Source organism: Adiantum capillus-veneris, chromosome 13 (assembly GCF_014529385.1).
Source record: "Adiantum capillus-veneris isolate H3 chromosome 13, ASM1452938v2, whole genome shotgun sequence".
Taxonomy (NCBI): domain Eukaryota; kingdom Viridiplantae; phylum Streptophyta; class Polypodiopsida; order Polypodiales; family Pteridaceae; genus Adiantum; species Adiantum capillus-veneris.
This window is the reverse complement of record NC_140943.1, coordinates 29,787,034-29,803,812: the sequence shown is the minus strand read 5'-3', so window position 1 is coordinate 29,803,812 and position 16,779 is coordinate 29,787,034. Positions and strand designations below refer to the sequence as shown.

Here is a 16,779-nt window from a genome sequence, read left to right as displayed (position 1 = left end):
TGCACAGATTACATGAGCTGGGTGTGCCCACAGAGGTGATTTGGGGGATTATGGCCCTGTACAGGAAAGTAGTGGGACAGGTACGCACTCCAAAGGGTATGTCTGGTCTAGTTCACTCCACCATTGGGGTGAAACAGGGATGCCCACTCTCCCCTACTCTCTTTGGGATGTACATTGATGAGGTTTCAGACTACATAGAGAGGGACGGTGGCAAGCGGAGCACAGTTGGCAGGCACATGGATTTCCTTGCTGTTATATGCGGATGATATTGTCTTGATTTCTGATTCTCCAGAGGGGATGTAGCGTCATCTGGATGCTTTACATAATTTTGCTCACGATAGTGGTATGTCTGTAAACCTTGGCAAGACCAAGGTTATGGTGTTTAACACCACACCACAGTGGGTCAGACGGTCAGCTCCTACATTTACTTATGGCCATGAGACAGTGGAGTATACAGATGCATACACATACCTGGGGGTGGTCTTCAGCGGCCGAGTGTTTTCTTTCAGGAGAGCAGCAGAGACGAGACTGACAAGAGCACATGCAGCTTTGGGGAGATTAGAAAGGATGTGTTCACAGATCCAATTGCAAGAACCTCGTACAAAGCTTTGGCTCTTCGATACCTTAGTGACCTCAGCCATGCTATATGGAGTACAGATATGGGACCCTTCTGTGGCTCATAGCAGTCGCTCTAGTAGTACTGATGGGTGGAGATGCATGAAGAGACCTCTAGTTTCCATGATTTCACGGATGATTAGAGCCAAAGCCTCAGTACCACATGAGATTATCCGCGCAGAGCTGGCTGCTCCCCCGCTGGTGGAGAGGCACTCTGTCACGTGACACATCCCAACCCTATGTGTCCGTGGACAAGGTACACAACAGCAGGGTTCAGTCAATCGAGTCAGTTTAGATTAGCAGTGATCTGGCACTTTTGTGAGTCTATTCGTAGACCGTGCATGCCCAGTCACTTAGCATAGATGCATATCCTCTGGTTGCACATAGCATGATCATCAGTATTCTCTTCAGAATCCATCAGATTCAGTCAGGGGAATTTTCCAGTGCATTTAGCCTATTTTCCCTATTTTTGGTATTTTCACTTATTATTTTTAAGTGACTTTCCAACAAAAGTAGGTAGGGCAATTTTGCTAAGTTAATATATAAGCAAACCCAAGTTAGCACTAAATGGCAGAAGAGGCAACAGGAGCACATTTAGCACTGGAGTCTTCTCGGCAGCTGGCTTCACTGGGAGATACAGCATGTTGGTATGCACAGATGACCTCTTGGTTCCAGATTCATGGTTTTAGCATGGACAGGCTACCACCCTTCCAGTATTCGCTGGATGCACCCTCCTTGTCTCTTACTCGGACAGAGGTTAGCAGACTCATCAGACAGGATGTGACTCAGCTGGATACCAGGAGGACTTGGATAGAGCCAACCCATGAGCTAGGCACGAAGATGTCTTTCTACAGGGAGCATCTTCTCCAGCTCACAGAGGACGGTTTTGTGACTAGACCTAGCTACATGGACACACACCTGTCATATGGCATACGATGTGCCATTGGTCAGGTACGCACATCTTCTCATCAGCTGGAGATTGAGGTGGGTAGATTTAGCAGAGTACCAGCAGAGGCCAGGATATGTCAGTTATGCCATTTGGAGCCAGAGACAGAGCTGCACTATATATGCCATTGCCCAGTTTACTATGAGATACGAGGCCGTTTTCATTGCCTCTTTAGGGATGGTTTTGGGCCATTGTCTCGAGTTATGAGGTACCAGGATCAGAGATGCCTTGGGCTATTCTTGCTAGAGCTGCGCAGACACAGAGAGAGCCTCTTGAGGAGATCAGATAGAGGGACACAATCACAGAGGAGATCACTGATTTCTTTCGTGTGGAGACGCGCCAGTCAGAGGAGCAGGATCCAGAGCAGCCTCCAGGACCTACCTGCACTAGAGGTATACTGATTGACAGGGCCATGGAACTTGGGAGATCTAGACGCCCGCGATTGCGAGGATCATCACTGCATCGATGGAGGATTCATCAGAGGATCAGGACCATTCTAGCACGATATGGGAGACGCCCAGCCAGAGTGCTTACTATGGAGGACATTGATGAGATTCACCAGCGGCCGATGCTGGACATCTTGGGACCCTGATGTGCAGATGCTCCCTCACCCTCAGCTTCTTCATTTGCATGAGTTTGTATCATTGGATTGTTGTACTGGCTAGAGAGTCTCTAGTCAATGCCCCCCCCCCCCAGCTTGTCACTACAGCTTTCAGTCTAGTTTTTCTTTCCTAGTTTTTTCATCTTTTCAATTCTACAGACGGTGTATCAGATACACCATTTTGTAACCGTGATTTGTCTCATAGGTCATTTTGGCCTTTTGTAGACGTAAATATATCATTTCATTTCTCTCTCTCTCTCTCTCTCTGTTTGGGTTCGTTTGTTTGTCTACATTTTTTGTGTGGTTCTGCATTGCATAGTCCTTGCTTCGGGGGTGTGCGTGTGTGTAGTGCGCATGAGTGGATCTTGGTCTATGTGTGCTTTGTTTTCTCTCTTTGTACTCTTAAGACTTGCTTTTGAGGGTGTCTATGTGGGTGTGTGAAGCTGTGTGGGGTGGGGGGTGGGGGAGTTTTACTGAGCTAGTAAAGATGTTGATTTTGCAGGTGCATCCATATACTTTCAGGAATGAAAACCAGTTCTTGCATTTTGACTTCAATCAAGATCCTTATCAAGAGTACCAATTTTGGATAAGCATAATGAAGGTGGATGGAATTTTCACAGATTTTCCAGGTAGCTTGCACATGTACCAAGAGTGGACATCACCAATGAAGTTGGTGATGGGTCCCTCTGCTGTCACCTGGCTGGACACATTTTCCAAATTGTTATTTTCTCATAAATATAAGCTTCCATAGTCTCAGCAATGTTTAAATAATTCTTTATCATCTTTACTGCTGGAGTGTGCAAGCTACATCTGTAAATTTGTGTAAGATGTATTTTCATGGGATATGTACACCACTTTTCCTAAGCTTTTGCATCTGTTGGGGTAGACTCAGCATGGACTTGAACCCCCAACCTTGATCGCGTCTCAAGCACCTCACCGAGTTCAAATACATAACTTTTAAATGGTCATCTAGATACTTTTTGTGCCTTGCTTTTAAAATATTCTGTTTGTGACTTTGCAACATTGACTTACTTTTTCTAGATGGGCTTTTTCACCCACTATTTATGTGACCAAATTGTAGTAAATGTAGTAACCCACTCGGCACAATTTATTAGTGCATCAAATTGCCATTTTAGGAGAGGACTTATTATTGGGTTGTCCATAATGAAGTATCTTGAGATTCCTTGAAATGGATATCTATGGAGTGGTAGCAATGCCTATTGTTCATATGCTCTCTCTCTCTCTCTCTCTCTCTCTCTCTCTCTCTCTCTCTCTCTCTCACAGCCAAGTGTGGTAGATTGGTTATGCCATTTCTCTCTTGAATAACACATCTTGAGTTCAACTCTCCTTGTTGGATAGATCTTTAAGGTCTCTTGGGATAGTTTCCTATGATGTTAAAGTTCTGTTCTTCCTCTCTCTCTCTCTCTCTCTCTCTCTCTCTCTCTCTCTCTCTCTCATGTGTGTGTGTGTGTGTGTGTGTGTGTGTGAGAATAAAAAGAGGAAAACAGTATAACCTTTCTATCACCCAGATGTGGTAGATTGGTTATGCCATTTCCTTTTGAATAACAAGTCTTGAGTTCAACTCGCGTCGGATAGATCTTTGAGGTCTCTTGGGATAGTTTCCTACGTCGTTAAAATTCTCTCTCTCTCTCTCTCTCTCTCTCTCTCTCTCTCTCTCTCTCTCGTAAAACATGGTTTTTTAAACCTCGATCTTTTTCCTCTCAAAGCTTGGCTACGTTTTGCTCTTGGATAGGCTTGATTTTGGACACTTGAGTAACTCTTGTAACCGCTTTGAGTATAGCTTGTTTTCAATATCTAACGCTTGGTTCAAATCTATGGGTTGAACCCTACTCATTCCGAGGATTCTGCAACTACTTGTTAGACTTCTCATGAATTTATGCCCACCTTGGGCTCTAGTTTACCTCATTGGTTCTTGTCCATAGAATACAAACCTCCACAGTAGTGTGCTATTAATGGGATTATTTCTTGCCTAACCTCTTGGGGTTACTTCTCCTTCTAAAGCTACTCTTGGTTGGGGCATATGGCCCCTTATGAATTTGAGATAGCTTGAAAGACGTTTCATTTTGAATTTGCCTCTGTATTAATTAAATTGAATTTACCAAAATTTGTGAGAATAGTCCCAGGTTCTTTATCATGGATCCCCTTACCACAACCCCCCCCCAATCTTGGAATGAGATGTGGCATTGATTGTAGAGACTTCTTGGGAGATGCCCCCCTCTCTTCCTTTTGCTTGCCTCGCACATTACTCCATCTGCAGATTCGATTTGTTCTTTCCCCTTGGGCGTAAGAGTTCCAGTGTACTGCTGTCGGTTCATTTCTCCTTGCTTTAAATGGATCTGGCCTTGAAGGAATAGGCATCCTCTCTCGTGTTCCTCTTGGTTACATCCTCTTGAATGACTCGATAGGGCTTTTGAATGGAGCACCAAGCTTTCTTTCTCCCATAATGGATGGTTTGTGCTTTGATGGCTATCTTGATGCTTTAGCATCCTTTATGAAGGGAATCTAGTTGAATGCCAATTGCAATCTTTTCTACATTTGCAATTGCAATGGTTGTTCCTATTGGATGGTTCTACGCTAACCCTAAAAGCTCTTGGTCCTTTTTAACACTAGATGGCCTTATTGAACATCGGATCAACTAGTAACAACTTTGATTGACTTTTGGATGTAAGAAACTTTGATCTTTTCTGATTCTCATGAGGCCATGCATGATCTCCTTTTTACCTATTACATAAGAAGAACTTGTTTCTTTGTGTGTATTGTGTTTTACTTGGCCTTATTTGAGTGTGCTTTGATTCTCTTTTACTCTGGGTACTAGGTTGATTTCTATTTCTGAAGTTAAAGAGTATGGTTTTTGATTATTTTGACTATAAGAATTGATGAGAAAGTGGCATGAACACTCATGGAATAGTGTTTCCTTGTTTGATCTCTGAGGTATCAAGAGGAACCTTTTGTTTTTCATATGGTTTTGATACCTTCATACTAGTGTTTTTAGGATAGGACTTGAAATTTCAACATTGGCAAAGTCTTGTATAAATGCACCTAGTGGTTCATTAATGGCTATTTTGGTCTTCCTCTGAGACTTTCTTTGCATCGAGAAATTAAATAGCTCAACTTGGGTAAAATTTGACCTTGGCTTGCAAATAGTTAGATTATGGTAAGGATGTATCTTATTATACTAAAGTGTAAAAAATAAAGCCTAAAAGTTGTAGGTCTTGTGTTTGGGAAATTGCATAAGTTTTTTTGGGTTGTGACAGTCTTCTTGACATGGGCTGCTCCTTTGATTTCTAGCTTTTGACTTTTGACGACTCCCCTCTTTGCATAATTGCCTATTTCCACCTTCTATTTGTAGTGTATGTTTTATTGGTTATGACCTTGTTATGGCTTGCCGCTTAAGAATCAGCATAGAATCTATTCTTTTTTTAGAAATGAAGACCTTGAACTGAGCCTTGGTGTTGGCTTTTGTCCTGATTTTTATTCTCCTTGACATAAATTTTGTTATAAGGATCTATGGATGGATTTGATGTCACTACTATTCTATTGTTTACCCCTTAAATTGATGGCATTATTGATCCTCCTCTATATAGTCTTTACTAAGTATGAATTTTTTGGCATGGTTTTGGAAACATGAAAGCATGTGTTGAGCATTTGGTTTCTAGTAATCTTTGATCTTACAAATAATGTTGGGAGTTCTCTTAGAAAATGATCTCTAAAAGAGAATATGATCTCATTGTGGACCCTTACTGTGATGTCCCGTGTATGGTTTAATTTTGGAATTTAATTTTGACTTATTATATGATAAACTCTAGTTACTAGCACTTTTTTGGTTGTACTTATTTGGGATTTATCTAGTCTAAACTCTAAAACAAGGATTGGATTTATCATTGGAATTTGGGATTAAAATTTACTAAATCAAATCTCCAATATTAAGCCATAATTGATTACAAAAACTTAGAGTCCTTCTAAAGCAAGGCCTAATATCACTAACCTTGGACAAAAACTTGATTCTCTAGGTCCTAGTAGATTTTACTAGGATAATGTAAGATGAAAAGCATTGAATTATTTTACCTTTAGTAATTGATGATATGGTTACTACATGATCTAATAGTTGTCATGCTGGGAAATTTTTTTAGCAATTAAAACTATTGGGTGGTTTTAATAAATAGAAAGAAAGAGACTTTTCTTGCAAGACACGGAAATGTTTTGTGGAAAAATATCCTCTATGATGAATTGAATAGGATTGCTTTGATACTACTTTGAGAGCATAGAGCCAGCTGGCTTCTTGGTTTATGGTTTTTTTAATAAAAGAGTGTGTGATTCTTGGTTTATGGATTTTTTAAATAAAAAGAGTATGAGAAAGTATTGATCACTTGAGATATTCTTGAGCGTGTTTTTAAAGAAAATGGGGAGCAAATAGGACTTGCTTCCTATGGAATGTAAGAATTAAAAAAACCATTGATAATTTTAAAAATATATAGACTTCAAAAGCTTGTAAATACCTAATTCAGTAGAAGGAGAGATGGCCTTTTATGGATTTCAAGATTTTAAATAAACTTTACTTTCTTACTTAAAACATTTTTAGGCCAGTAGTTAATCTATTTTTCAACTAGGACAAGAATAACAACTAATAGGTTCTTTGACGCCTGTAATATGTATTCAAAGCTAACAAATTATGTTGTCTTTATATGGATGCAGGTAAGGATTTTATCTTTGCTTAAAGAGGTTTAGCCTACTGACCCTAAAGATGAAGGCCTAATTTATCCTTAGATTCACTTTATGTGATGATGTATAGGATAATTGGAATGACTCCTCATTATGACCATATTGTACAAAAGTGATTGAGTGTAAAACAATTTTTGTGCAAATACCTTCTTGTTGTCTAAAATTGTCTTTTTAACATAATGTTCTTTTGTGTGGTGTGGTCATACCAGCGCTAATCAACCAGATCCCATTAGAACTCTGCAGTTAAGCGGGCTTGGGCCAAAACAGTACTGGGATGGGTGATCTCGTGGGAAGTCCGGGTGCTACACCCTTCCTTTACCCAAGCGGGCTAGCTTAGTTGGATGAGGGTTGGACTTGCATCACCAAGGTGGTGGGTTTAACCCCCATTAAGCGCCCTTGGCAGTATCTCAAGGCAAAGGATGGTCCCGAGTGCCCGGCCTAATGCACGGTGTTCGTGGAATAAAAAAGCTAACTTGTCAACACTTTAAAAAAAGTATAATGTTCTTTTGTGTATAGTGTACTCTCTTTTAATACAACAACCCTCTAGACACACACACACACAACAACAACAACAACAACAACAAGGCGCACTCATGCTTCTTCTAGGAATCCTACCAAAAGAGAGAGCCTTTGTATGCTCTCCCTTCACATCTAGATAGAGAGCAAGAGTTACACACACACACACACACACACACAGATTTTTCATTGTCATCCTCGAAGGTCAAAGATGACCTATGTGACCAAAAGGAACATACCATGTGGGGGGTGTGGAGCTGATAAGCGACTCTAGATGCTCAAGAATTGTGAGAATGAGCGTAATTTTGAGTCCACATCCTGACGAATGTGTGCAGGTAGAACCCATGGCTAAAAATGTGGGGAAACTAAGGTATAATGTGATAAAATGCAGAGCACACTCAAGTAGGGTGTGATGCTTAGACTCATGAACTTGTTGGGGGTGGAGAGAGAGAGAGAGAGAGAGAGAGAGAGAGAGAGAGAGAGAGAGAGAGAGGAAACAATTATGAGGTGAGGACAAGAACTTGTACTAGAACTGGGAGCTAAGAAGTTGAAGAGTCTCCGGGGGGGTAGTGCCACAGAGAGAGAGAGAGAGAGAGAGAGAGAGAGAGAGAGAGAGAGAGAGAGAGAGAGAGACTTTGTGCCATGTACTTCTCCATTTGTCAAGGTATTTCTCAAGCTTTTTGTTTGGATATTTTTGTCACTCCTTGGTAAATTGAATTGGTATTTTAGATATCATTGGTTGTGTGTGTGTGTGTGTGTGTGTGTGTGTGTGTGTGTGTGTGTGTGTGTGTGTGTGTGTGTGTGTGTGTGTGTGTGTGTGTGTGTGAGAGAGAGAGAGAGAGAGAGAGCACAAACAAGAAATTGTGGTGGGGCTGAAGGTGGTTTTAGCATTGGAAATCAAAATCTAATTTTGAGTGGCTTTTGGTGCACAAGAGAATGTGATGCTCAAATGTTCAATGCAAACTTATAAACTAATGGATGTGGAAACTACGTCTTCCATGCTTTCTAATTTGATGATTATCGTAGGTTTCTTTCTTTTTCCATTAAGCATGTTCGCTATACACACACACACACACACACTTGCATATGTCAAAATATTTATCTGACGTTATTTCACCGTTATTATCCAATTATGCAGGCTCATGTTGTGGCATTAGCACAGACATAAATCACTCTTTTTGTCTCTAACATAAACGAAAGGATGTGTTTCAAAGAAATCATTGTAGCTCTAATGATGATACTAATAATGTAACAAATCTGAGATGAGACTCAAAATGTCAAATTGTTGAAATATGTTTTTCATGTGTGCATGAATGCCTACAAAGATATTTTCTTGAAGTTGCAAGCTTGCCAATTGCATGCCAACGGTTAGTACTAATTAAAGGATATGAGAGAGAGAGAGAGAGGGAGAGAGAGGGGGAGGGGGTGGTGGCAGTTTGATACCTCAAAGAACTATCCAAAGATACCTCAAAGAACTATCTAACAAGTCTTGAACTCAACACCTCTTATTGAAGAGAGAATCGGTCGGGACAACCAATGTACTAGACTTGGATGATATAAAGGTTATTTAGATTTCCTCCTCTTAATCACTCAAGCGTGCACACCCCCCCCCCCCCCCCCCCCCACACACACACACACACACGAGGGAAGAGAAGTTTTAGCATCGTAGAAACTATCCCAAGACAACAAAGATCAGGAAGGAGAGAGAGAGAGAGATAGAGATCATCTATCTCTTTCTCCTCGCTTATCTCTCTTCCATTCCTCGTGATTTAGTTCTTTATTTCTTGGAAACTACATGCATAGTTGCTAGCTATTGTTCTATATCATTTACTAATTCACAAATTAGAGTTTTTGCCTCGCTTTTAAGAGTAGCATGTAGTTCTAACATAGTTTAGATGGCATTGAATTTACATTGTAGTGCAGTTCCAGTGGTATGTCAAAGGCTATGGAATAGTGTGCAGCTAGCTATTTTAGCTATGAAAGGAAAAGTTGGCTATGTCCATGCCTACCAACATCCCCTCGTCCAACATATTACCGGAGGCTAAGATTATACGGGACCATCTTCGCTTGCTTAGACAAACCTGAAGAAACTTGAAGCAGAGGAAAGAAACTTTTATTGAGATCAAGAAGCACAAGAAAGTGGAGTTCATGGAAGTTTTTGGGACCCTTGAAGCTAAGTTCTTTGCAATTTACAAAGGTCACGAAGATAAAAAGAGAGAAATTCAACACATCAAAGACCACAAACAAAGGCTTAGAAGAAGGGAATCATAGGAACGTTTTCAAGAGACCTCAAATATGTATCCTCGGGTTCCCAAATAAGGCCAGTTCATTGAAGAATCCCCCTTCCCCATCCCCCGGTTCCACAAGACACAATGGTGTTCAAGCCATGCCTCTCTCTCTCTCTTTGACATGTATGCCATATTTGGTGGGAGGGTTTCCATACAAATGTAGTCTCTTTAAATGCAACAAGAGGGCAGTTGATGAAATCACGTTTGTTTTGAGTTTGTTCTGTATGCTCTAACCACTTAAATCTTCTAGATGCGATCCAAACACACTTTGAAAATGTGAGAGAAAAATGAGAGGATCTTGGATTTTTAAGAGAATAAAAGCAAGGTCCTCTCACGAGATAAATCATTTACCTTTGAATAACTTTTCTTCTCTTGCTATCGGAGGCACCACTGCAACACCCATGTCAGAGACAATGGGAGTTAAAATAGATTGGTTTACTCTAAATAAATGTTATTTCAGGATAATATGGATTTGTCATGTATGTTATCTTCAAGATAATATGTATGTCATGTATGTTATTTCAGGATAATATGGATTTGTCATGTATGTTATCTGCCGTTTTGTCTCTCTTTTTCTATTTCAACAAGCCAAATAGATCTAATGTGTAGACCTAATCCATATTTTTGACAGCCATGTGAGGAACATACTCTTTTCATACGAGGAAGACAGAGAGCTTTAAGATATAGATGCGTCTTCCAAAGTATTTCCATGACCTTGAGACATAAAAGAAGCAATATCTTTTGTAGACCAAGGTAGCAAAGGCAAGTAAAAGTGAATATATTGTTAAAGTTTAGGCATCTCAAGTGAAGTGCCCAATGTGATCCCATTATTTAGTTTGGCTTTTAGGTATTTATTTTACTTATTTGTCAAAGTCTTGGGTAGGGCAATTCACCGAGTTTGCTATATAAGCTCTTGCCTCCATTGTATACACATTCAGTTATTCATTGCCAAAGTTATTCATTGCCAAGGTTGATTGGTTCAAGAGAGACTCTCTCTCTCTCTCTCTCTCTCTCTCTCTCTCTCTCTCTCTCTCTCTCCCCTTGGTCTCTACGCTTCCGCATCGTCGACTTTGACATGGTATCAGAGAATCTTGGTGAAGCTCCGTGCGTGTGAAGCCCTTGGCATGGAGGAGCAGCAGTGCAGAGCTTGAAGGCCTTGAAGGAGGCAGAGCTACGACCCCCTGTCCGGCGTTTCCCTCCCAAAGTCCCCTCTGTCGTTGCATTCCAAAATGCAATAGGCGCTGCCCTCATCTCCCTCGCCAACGTTTTCAAAACGCTACCCCGCAGCAATAACCCACCCCCGTCGCCACTCAGCGTTTTGAAACGCCGTTGTCCACAGTTAGCCCCTTGGCGACAGTTTCCCCTGCGTTTTGAAACGCCGGCAGCCATTGAGATCCCCCCCCCCCACCCCCCTTGCCCCTAGCGTTTCGAGATGCTGCCTTGCAGCGCCAGCCCATAGAGCCAAAACCTTTTTTTTTTTTGCTAGCGTTTTGAAACGCAAAAAGGCCAGTCAGCAGCTTCCCCCCCCCCCCCCCCCCTCCTCGAGCGGGCCTTCGGTGGAACTGTGTACATTGCCGGGCTAAATTGAAAGGCGAGGCGAGTGCGGCAAGTGCGGAGGAGTTGGAGGAGGTATGAGGCTTTGAGGCGGCCATGGTGCGGCAAAGAGGGAAGTTGTGCAGCGCCGAGGGATTTGTGGAGCGGCTCGCGATCAGGTGCAACTGATTTTGCAAGCTTCACGATGGCTCCCCATTGCTTGAGCGCCAACAACTAATTGAACGGGAATAACTACGTGCATTGGAATTTGATTATTTGACTTTGGTTCTTACGAAAAGGTTTATGGGATTTTGTCGACGGCTCTCGTCCCACTCGAGATCCCCACAACGGGTACACCCGTCTTCGAGATGACGAATATCTGAAATTTTCGATTGGGATACGGCTAATGCGAAGGCAATGTCGGCCATTGCGGAATCTCTTACAAAGGACCTTTCTCCAGCTATTCAGACCTTAAAGACTACCAAAGAAATGTGGTTCAAGCTCGTAGGTATGTTTGATCGGGATTCTACGATGCGAGCAGTCACTTTTCTTGGACAGTAGTTTGTCGTCCACTTTCCCCGAGGAAGTTCTATGCAATCATTTCTTATGAAGACTAAAGTTATTCATGATCAACTATCAACTATGAAGAGTGCATTGTCGAGTACCCAGTTAGCTGCTTTGGTTCTCACGAAGTTGCTTCAAGAGTATGAACAGTGGCTAGGACCCTACAGCTACAAGTCACGAAGGAAAAGCTCGAATTTGATGATCTCAACTCTTTTCTCATTGAGGAAGACGTGTTGGTAACTCAAGGCAAAGTTCAAATTTAGGAGACAGTGGAATCACATGGTGAAGCACTTGCTGCTTCGGATTCCAAAAAGAGGACAAAGTACCGTTGTTACAAATGTGGAAAGCGTGGTCATTTGGCCAAGGATTGCAAATTCAAAGGCAAAGATAGAGATTCTACAAAGGACAAAGGTAAAAGCAAGCAACAGGAGGAAAGTAGTGATAGTGACTCAGGAAGGACAGCAAGGAGGCTGTTAGTGTGGTGGTGACTACACTGGCACGGGCTCCCGCCTTCTAGTCACATGAAGATCGGTGTTACCACTAGCTTCAGCCAGAGAGAGGCTTGTGAGTGGCAGAGAGGGGCAAGAAATGCTCCCTATAATTAATTTGGACCCTATGTGTTGGAGTTCAAGTTATTGGTGCTTGGACCCGCAGGTCGGAGTTCAATGCACATGCATGTGGCAGGGAACCAATCAGACGTCTAAAACACTATGGATGGGCGCCCCAATTCATTGTTGTTGGTTAGAGTATGGACAGGATGTGTTCCAATAGTTCATTATCTTGGAGTTTTATATTTTGGACGTGATGTGTTCATAGTTCACGAATGGGGATTATTGGACATAGTATGGTCTACAATTCAAAGTTTTTACAAAGGCAACCGATGCTCAAGATGGCATTTCTTTCAAGTACAAAGTTGAGGAGAGCAACACCAAAGGTGTATCCAGTAGTTCAAGAACTTCTATTGGGGTGTCCATGGTAGCTTCTTCATCGACTTGGTCTCACTATTGATGTCCACTATGAGCTGTAGAGAGGGTGTTAAAGTTTAGACATCTCAAGTGAACTGCCTAATGTGATCCCATTATTTAGTTTGGCTTTTAGGTATTTATTTTACTTATTTGTCAAAGTCTTGGGTAGGAGTTTTCTATATAAGCAACCTCTTGCCTCCATTGTATACACATTCAGTTATTCATTGCCAATGTTGATTGGTTCAGGAGACTCTCTCTCTCTCTCTCTCTCATGCTCACTCCCCTTGGTCTCTACGTTTTCGCATCGTCGACTTTGACATATATGCCATAATAATAGATTGCACTATGCACAAGCGTACATGCAATGGCCAAGTAGAGAGCTTCTAGTGAACAATCTTATGATGAAGATTTTGTTGCACCCAATTTATTTGGTCTCTGAATGACACATTCCATCCAAGAGGGTATCCCATATGACGAATGACTCTCTCTCTCTCTCTCTCTCTCTCTCTCTCTCTCTCTCATGCTCACTCACCTTGGTCTCTGCGTTTCCGCATCGTCGACTTTGACATATATGCCATAATAATAGATTGCACTATGCACAAGCGTACATGCAATGGCCAAGTAGAGAACTTCTAGTGAACAATCTTATGACGAAGATTTTGTTGCACCCAATTTATTTGGTCTCTGAATGACACATTCCATCCAAGAGGGTATCCCATATGACGAATGACTTCTAGCAGAGGGACAATTTGTCCAAGACATAGTGTTGCACAACACACACACACACACACACACACACACACACACAGGGAGGCATATGGGAGATTGGACTCTAGCTCGGTAGATAGGGACAATTTGTCCAAGACATAGTGTTGCACAACACACACACACGCGCACACAGGGAGGCATATGGGAGATTGGACTCTAGCTCGGTAGATAGGACCCAACGTCATTAGAATTCAGAAAACATTAAATTTGCTCGCAAGGAGGGTTTTGAATTGATTGACCTAATTTGGGGAAGCAAGGTGCCAACAGATAGAATGTTGAATTTATGATTTTTTGAAATTTATACATGTATATCTCATCAAATGCTTTCTCGTCCAAGTCTTGAGTCTCGTCATTATCCCATCCATGGTGGACTCACTAAGCTTGGATGAGCCTTCTTTAAATGGACATCACGAAGACTATGAACTGTCACCACCATGCTCTGCATATATGTTGTCAAACACCTCAAGAAAGAGAGCTAGATGTTCCCAAACACCTCAGGACTCCTTTAGTTATGCACAGTAAACGGTCTCCTCTCAACCTACCATTGCCGCCACCTTCTTTTGCATCTCTCTCTCTCTCTCTCTCTCTCTCTCTCTCTCTCTCTCTCTCTCGGACTCCACCGGTCACCATGCAATTGCATGCATTACACGAAATGGTCACCAACAGACCATTCCCTACCCCATAATGTGGCAATTGTGGTTGGCACCATGTTGTGTGCCACAATGACACCATGTGTTAGACACAGAGAGAGAGAGAGAGAGAGAGAGAAGAAGAAGAAGACGTGCGGGAGCATGCATTACAGGGGTGCTCTTCAGTGTTCGGGAAAAATCATTTTTCACAACATCCAAAAATCCCTTTTGAGATATTCCTAGGAAAAATTTAAGCAAATTAAATCAGAAATTTCTTAAGTTTAAACTAATTTCCTGATATTTTAAGTGGATTTTCTCCTTTTCTCCCTCCTCGCAACCGGCTACTTCAATTTTTTAACCGGCTCAAGGATGAATTGAGACACAATTTTCCCAAACACTGTTGCTCTTACTTCTTGAGTCTGGATCGTTACCCATTGATATTGATGGGTATGGAGAGTCATGGAACACATGCTTAAGATGCGGCAAAACCCTCCACATCCACTTCCTAGGAGGTAAGCAAAGAATTCCAAAAGGCGCACAAAAGCAAAATGTTAAAGGCCCATTATAGGCCATTACTACATTTTCAGATTTTCTCCAAAAAAAATGAAAAAAGAAATTATTAAGGCCCTGTCACACAAGGGTGGTGCCCATGTGTGATGTGGCTTGAAATGTCCATGTTGCCATGAGACCACATCTAGACACAAAGGTCTTCCACTTGAAGACTCATGTCACTTGTAAACAAAGATTTCATGAGACAATTAATGACCTACAATTAGCGATAGAATTAGACGGCCATCTTCCCTTATTATGGCTATCAACCTCATTGGAAGCGTTTCGATTAGGAACAGGATATTTTTTTGAAATCCGTCTTGTGAAGGGAAATTCAAAACATTGTGTATCCAAAAGGGAAACTTCTTTTAAATAATGCAAGAGCATTTTCCTAATGTAGCTAGGTAGAATTGATGGCCTTATTACTCAAGATCCATGTGATTCTAATCTTTAGGGTATAGGATCTAGAACTAAACTCTTGAGCTCTCTTATAATTTCGCCACTCGGCTCAAGATAATAATCCAATTTGTTTAATTATGAATTCCAATTGTAAATCTTGACTAAAGTTTTTCACACTAGAGACTCAAACCTGTTGGAACTAGTATTTCCAAAATTGTTGGACATTAGCCAATACGTTTGAGCTTGCAATTCCGTACATTCAAATTCAAATTTGTAACACTCACCAAGAATAGAAATGTGAGCTAGCAAGCAAGAAAGCTCTTAACTCTGAATAATAGTCCTGCAGATTGACAAAAATACACAGGGAACATGGCTTTGAAACCTTTGCAAATTGGCGCTAGACAAGCAAGGACTCGTGAAAAGACGTTTTAATAGAGTTGAGAGAGGTACCTAGCGAAGATAAGTTTCTGTGATCATCCCATCTACTAACATCTAAGTGGCCATTCCGTAGTAGGTACATATATCCTCATTTCTTCTTTGCCTCCTCATTTGTCTTGCATTCTAGAATTTCTAGGCTAGATGCTAATCCGTAAAATTATTGTTTTATGATTGAACAACTCTTTGCACAGAAAACCTAGCATATCGAACGGCATGCATATAAATCATGCAATGCGAGAGGTAGAAATTTGTAGATAAATCTTGCATGCATATTTAAGGACAAACAAACACACAAATCGTGCATGCATGCATGCCATTTGGTCAGTATGACGAGAGAGAATGTCACTCGGCATTGCATTTTGTCGAAAACAATCAAGTTTTTGTTTACCATGTATCCAGCAATCAGAGCACCACTAGAGATTGACATTGCAAGAAAGGAGCTTCACTTTTTGCACTATAAATAAATAAAAGAGCACCATACCCGAGTAACTACAAGCATTGGACACATTAACAAAAGGGTTGTATCTAGTGAAAGGTCATCAAAATGGGCAAGGCCACACAAGATTTAAATTAGAGAGAGGAAAGCAACCTTGTCATTTTAAGGGCTAACAAAAAAGAAAATCCATTCCAAAGGGAAGGGTAAACTTGGGTGAAACCCATACTTTGAAAGCGTCAAATCCTATCGTCGAAAAATTGATAGGGTTGGGCCTACCAACGCACCACATATATGTCAAATAAGTTATAGTGTACTTCACTAACGTTTCTCCATAATCACTGCAGCTGCATGGCAGCAGGCAGGGAGTCCAGAGCCGTGCCGGAGCAGTGATTACAAAGGGAAAGGTCAGTAAAGGGCTGTCAAGGTCCAGGGGAGGGGAGCCAATAATTGTTCTCTACCCGTGAAGCTCCTAGAGCAACGCATGAAAACAATCCTTTCTGCAACACATGTACAGTCAAGTTCAGCCGCACATGCAATATTTATTCCACATGCTGAGGTGTCGTACAATTATCGGCAATGATTTCCATGCATATTATGGCTGCTAAGAAAGTTTAAGGTTCTTTCAAACCCATAAAGGCAAGTGCAAAAAACAATGAAATACAACAAAATAGTTACAAGAGAATAGTCAAAACGATCTAAGTAATTCGCCTTATGATCATTAAATGTTATATCAATCCTCACTCTCTCTGTACATAATTAACTGGTCATTGCAAAATGCACTGCACATTGTCC

At 41.4% G+C, this 16,779-nt stretch overlaps 1 protein-coding gene and 1 pseudogene across 1 annotated transcript in view; both read left to right on the top strand.

Moving 5' to 3' along the window:
- Window positions 1-3,161, top strand: part of LOC147443746 (glycerophosphodiester phosphodiesterase GDPD6-like) — a 44,766-nt gene extending 41,605 nt beyond the window's left edge. The window contains exon 8 of the mRNA XM_086526547.1: window positions 2,665-3,161. Coding sequence (XP_086382673.1) covers window positions 2,665-2,913 — 249 coding nt within the window. The 3' untranslated portion in view covers window positions 2,914-3,161. The remainder of the gene's footprint in view (window positions 1-2,664) is intronic.
- Window positions 3,162-7,094: 3,933 nt separating this feature from the next.
- On the top strand, window positions 7,095-7,213 carry LOC147443745 (5S ribosomal RNA; annotated as a pseudogene).
- Window positions 7,214-16,779: the final 9,566 nt, after the last annotated feature.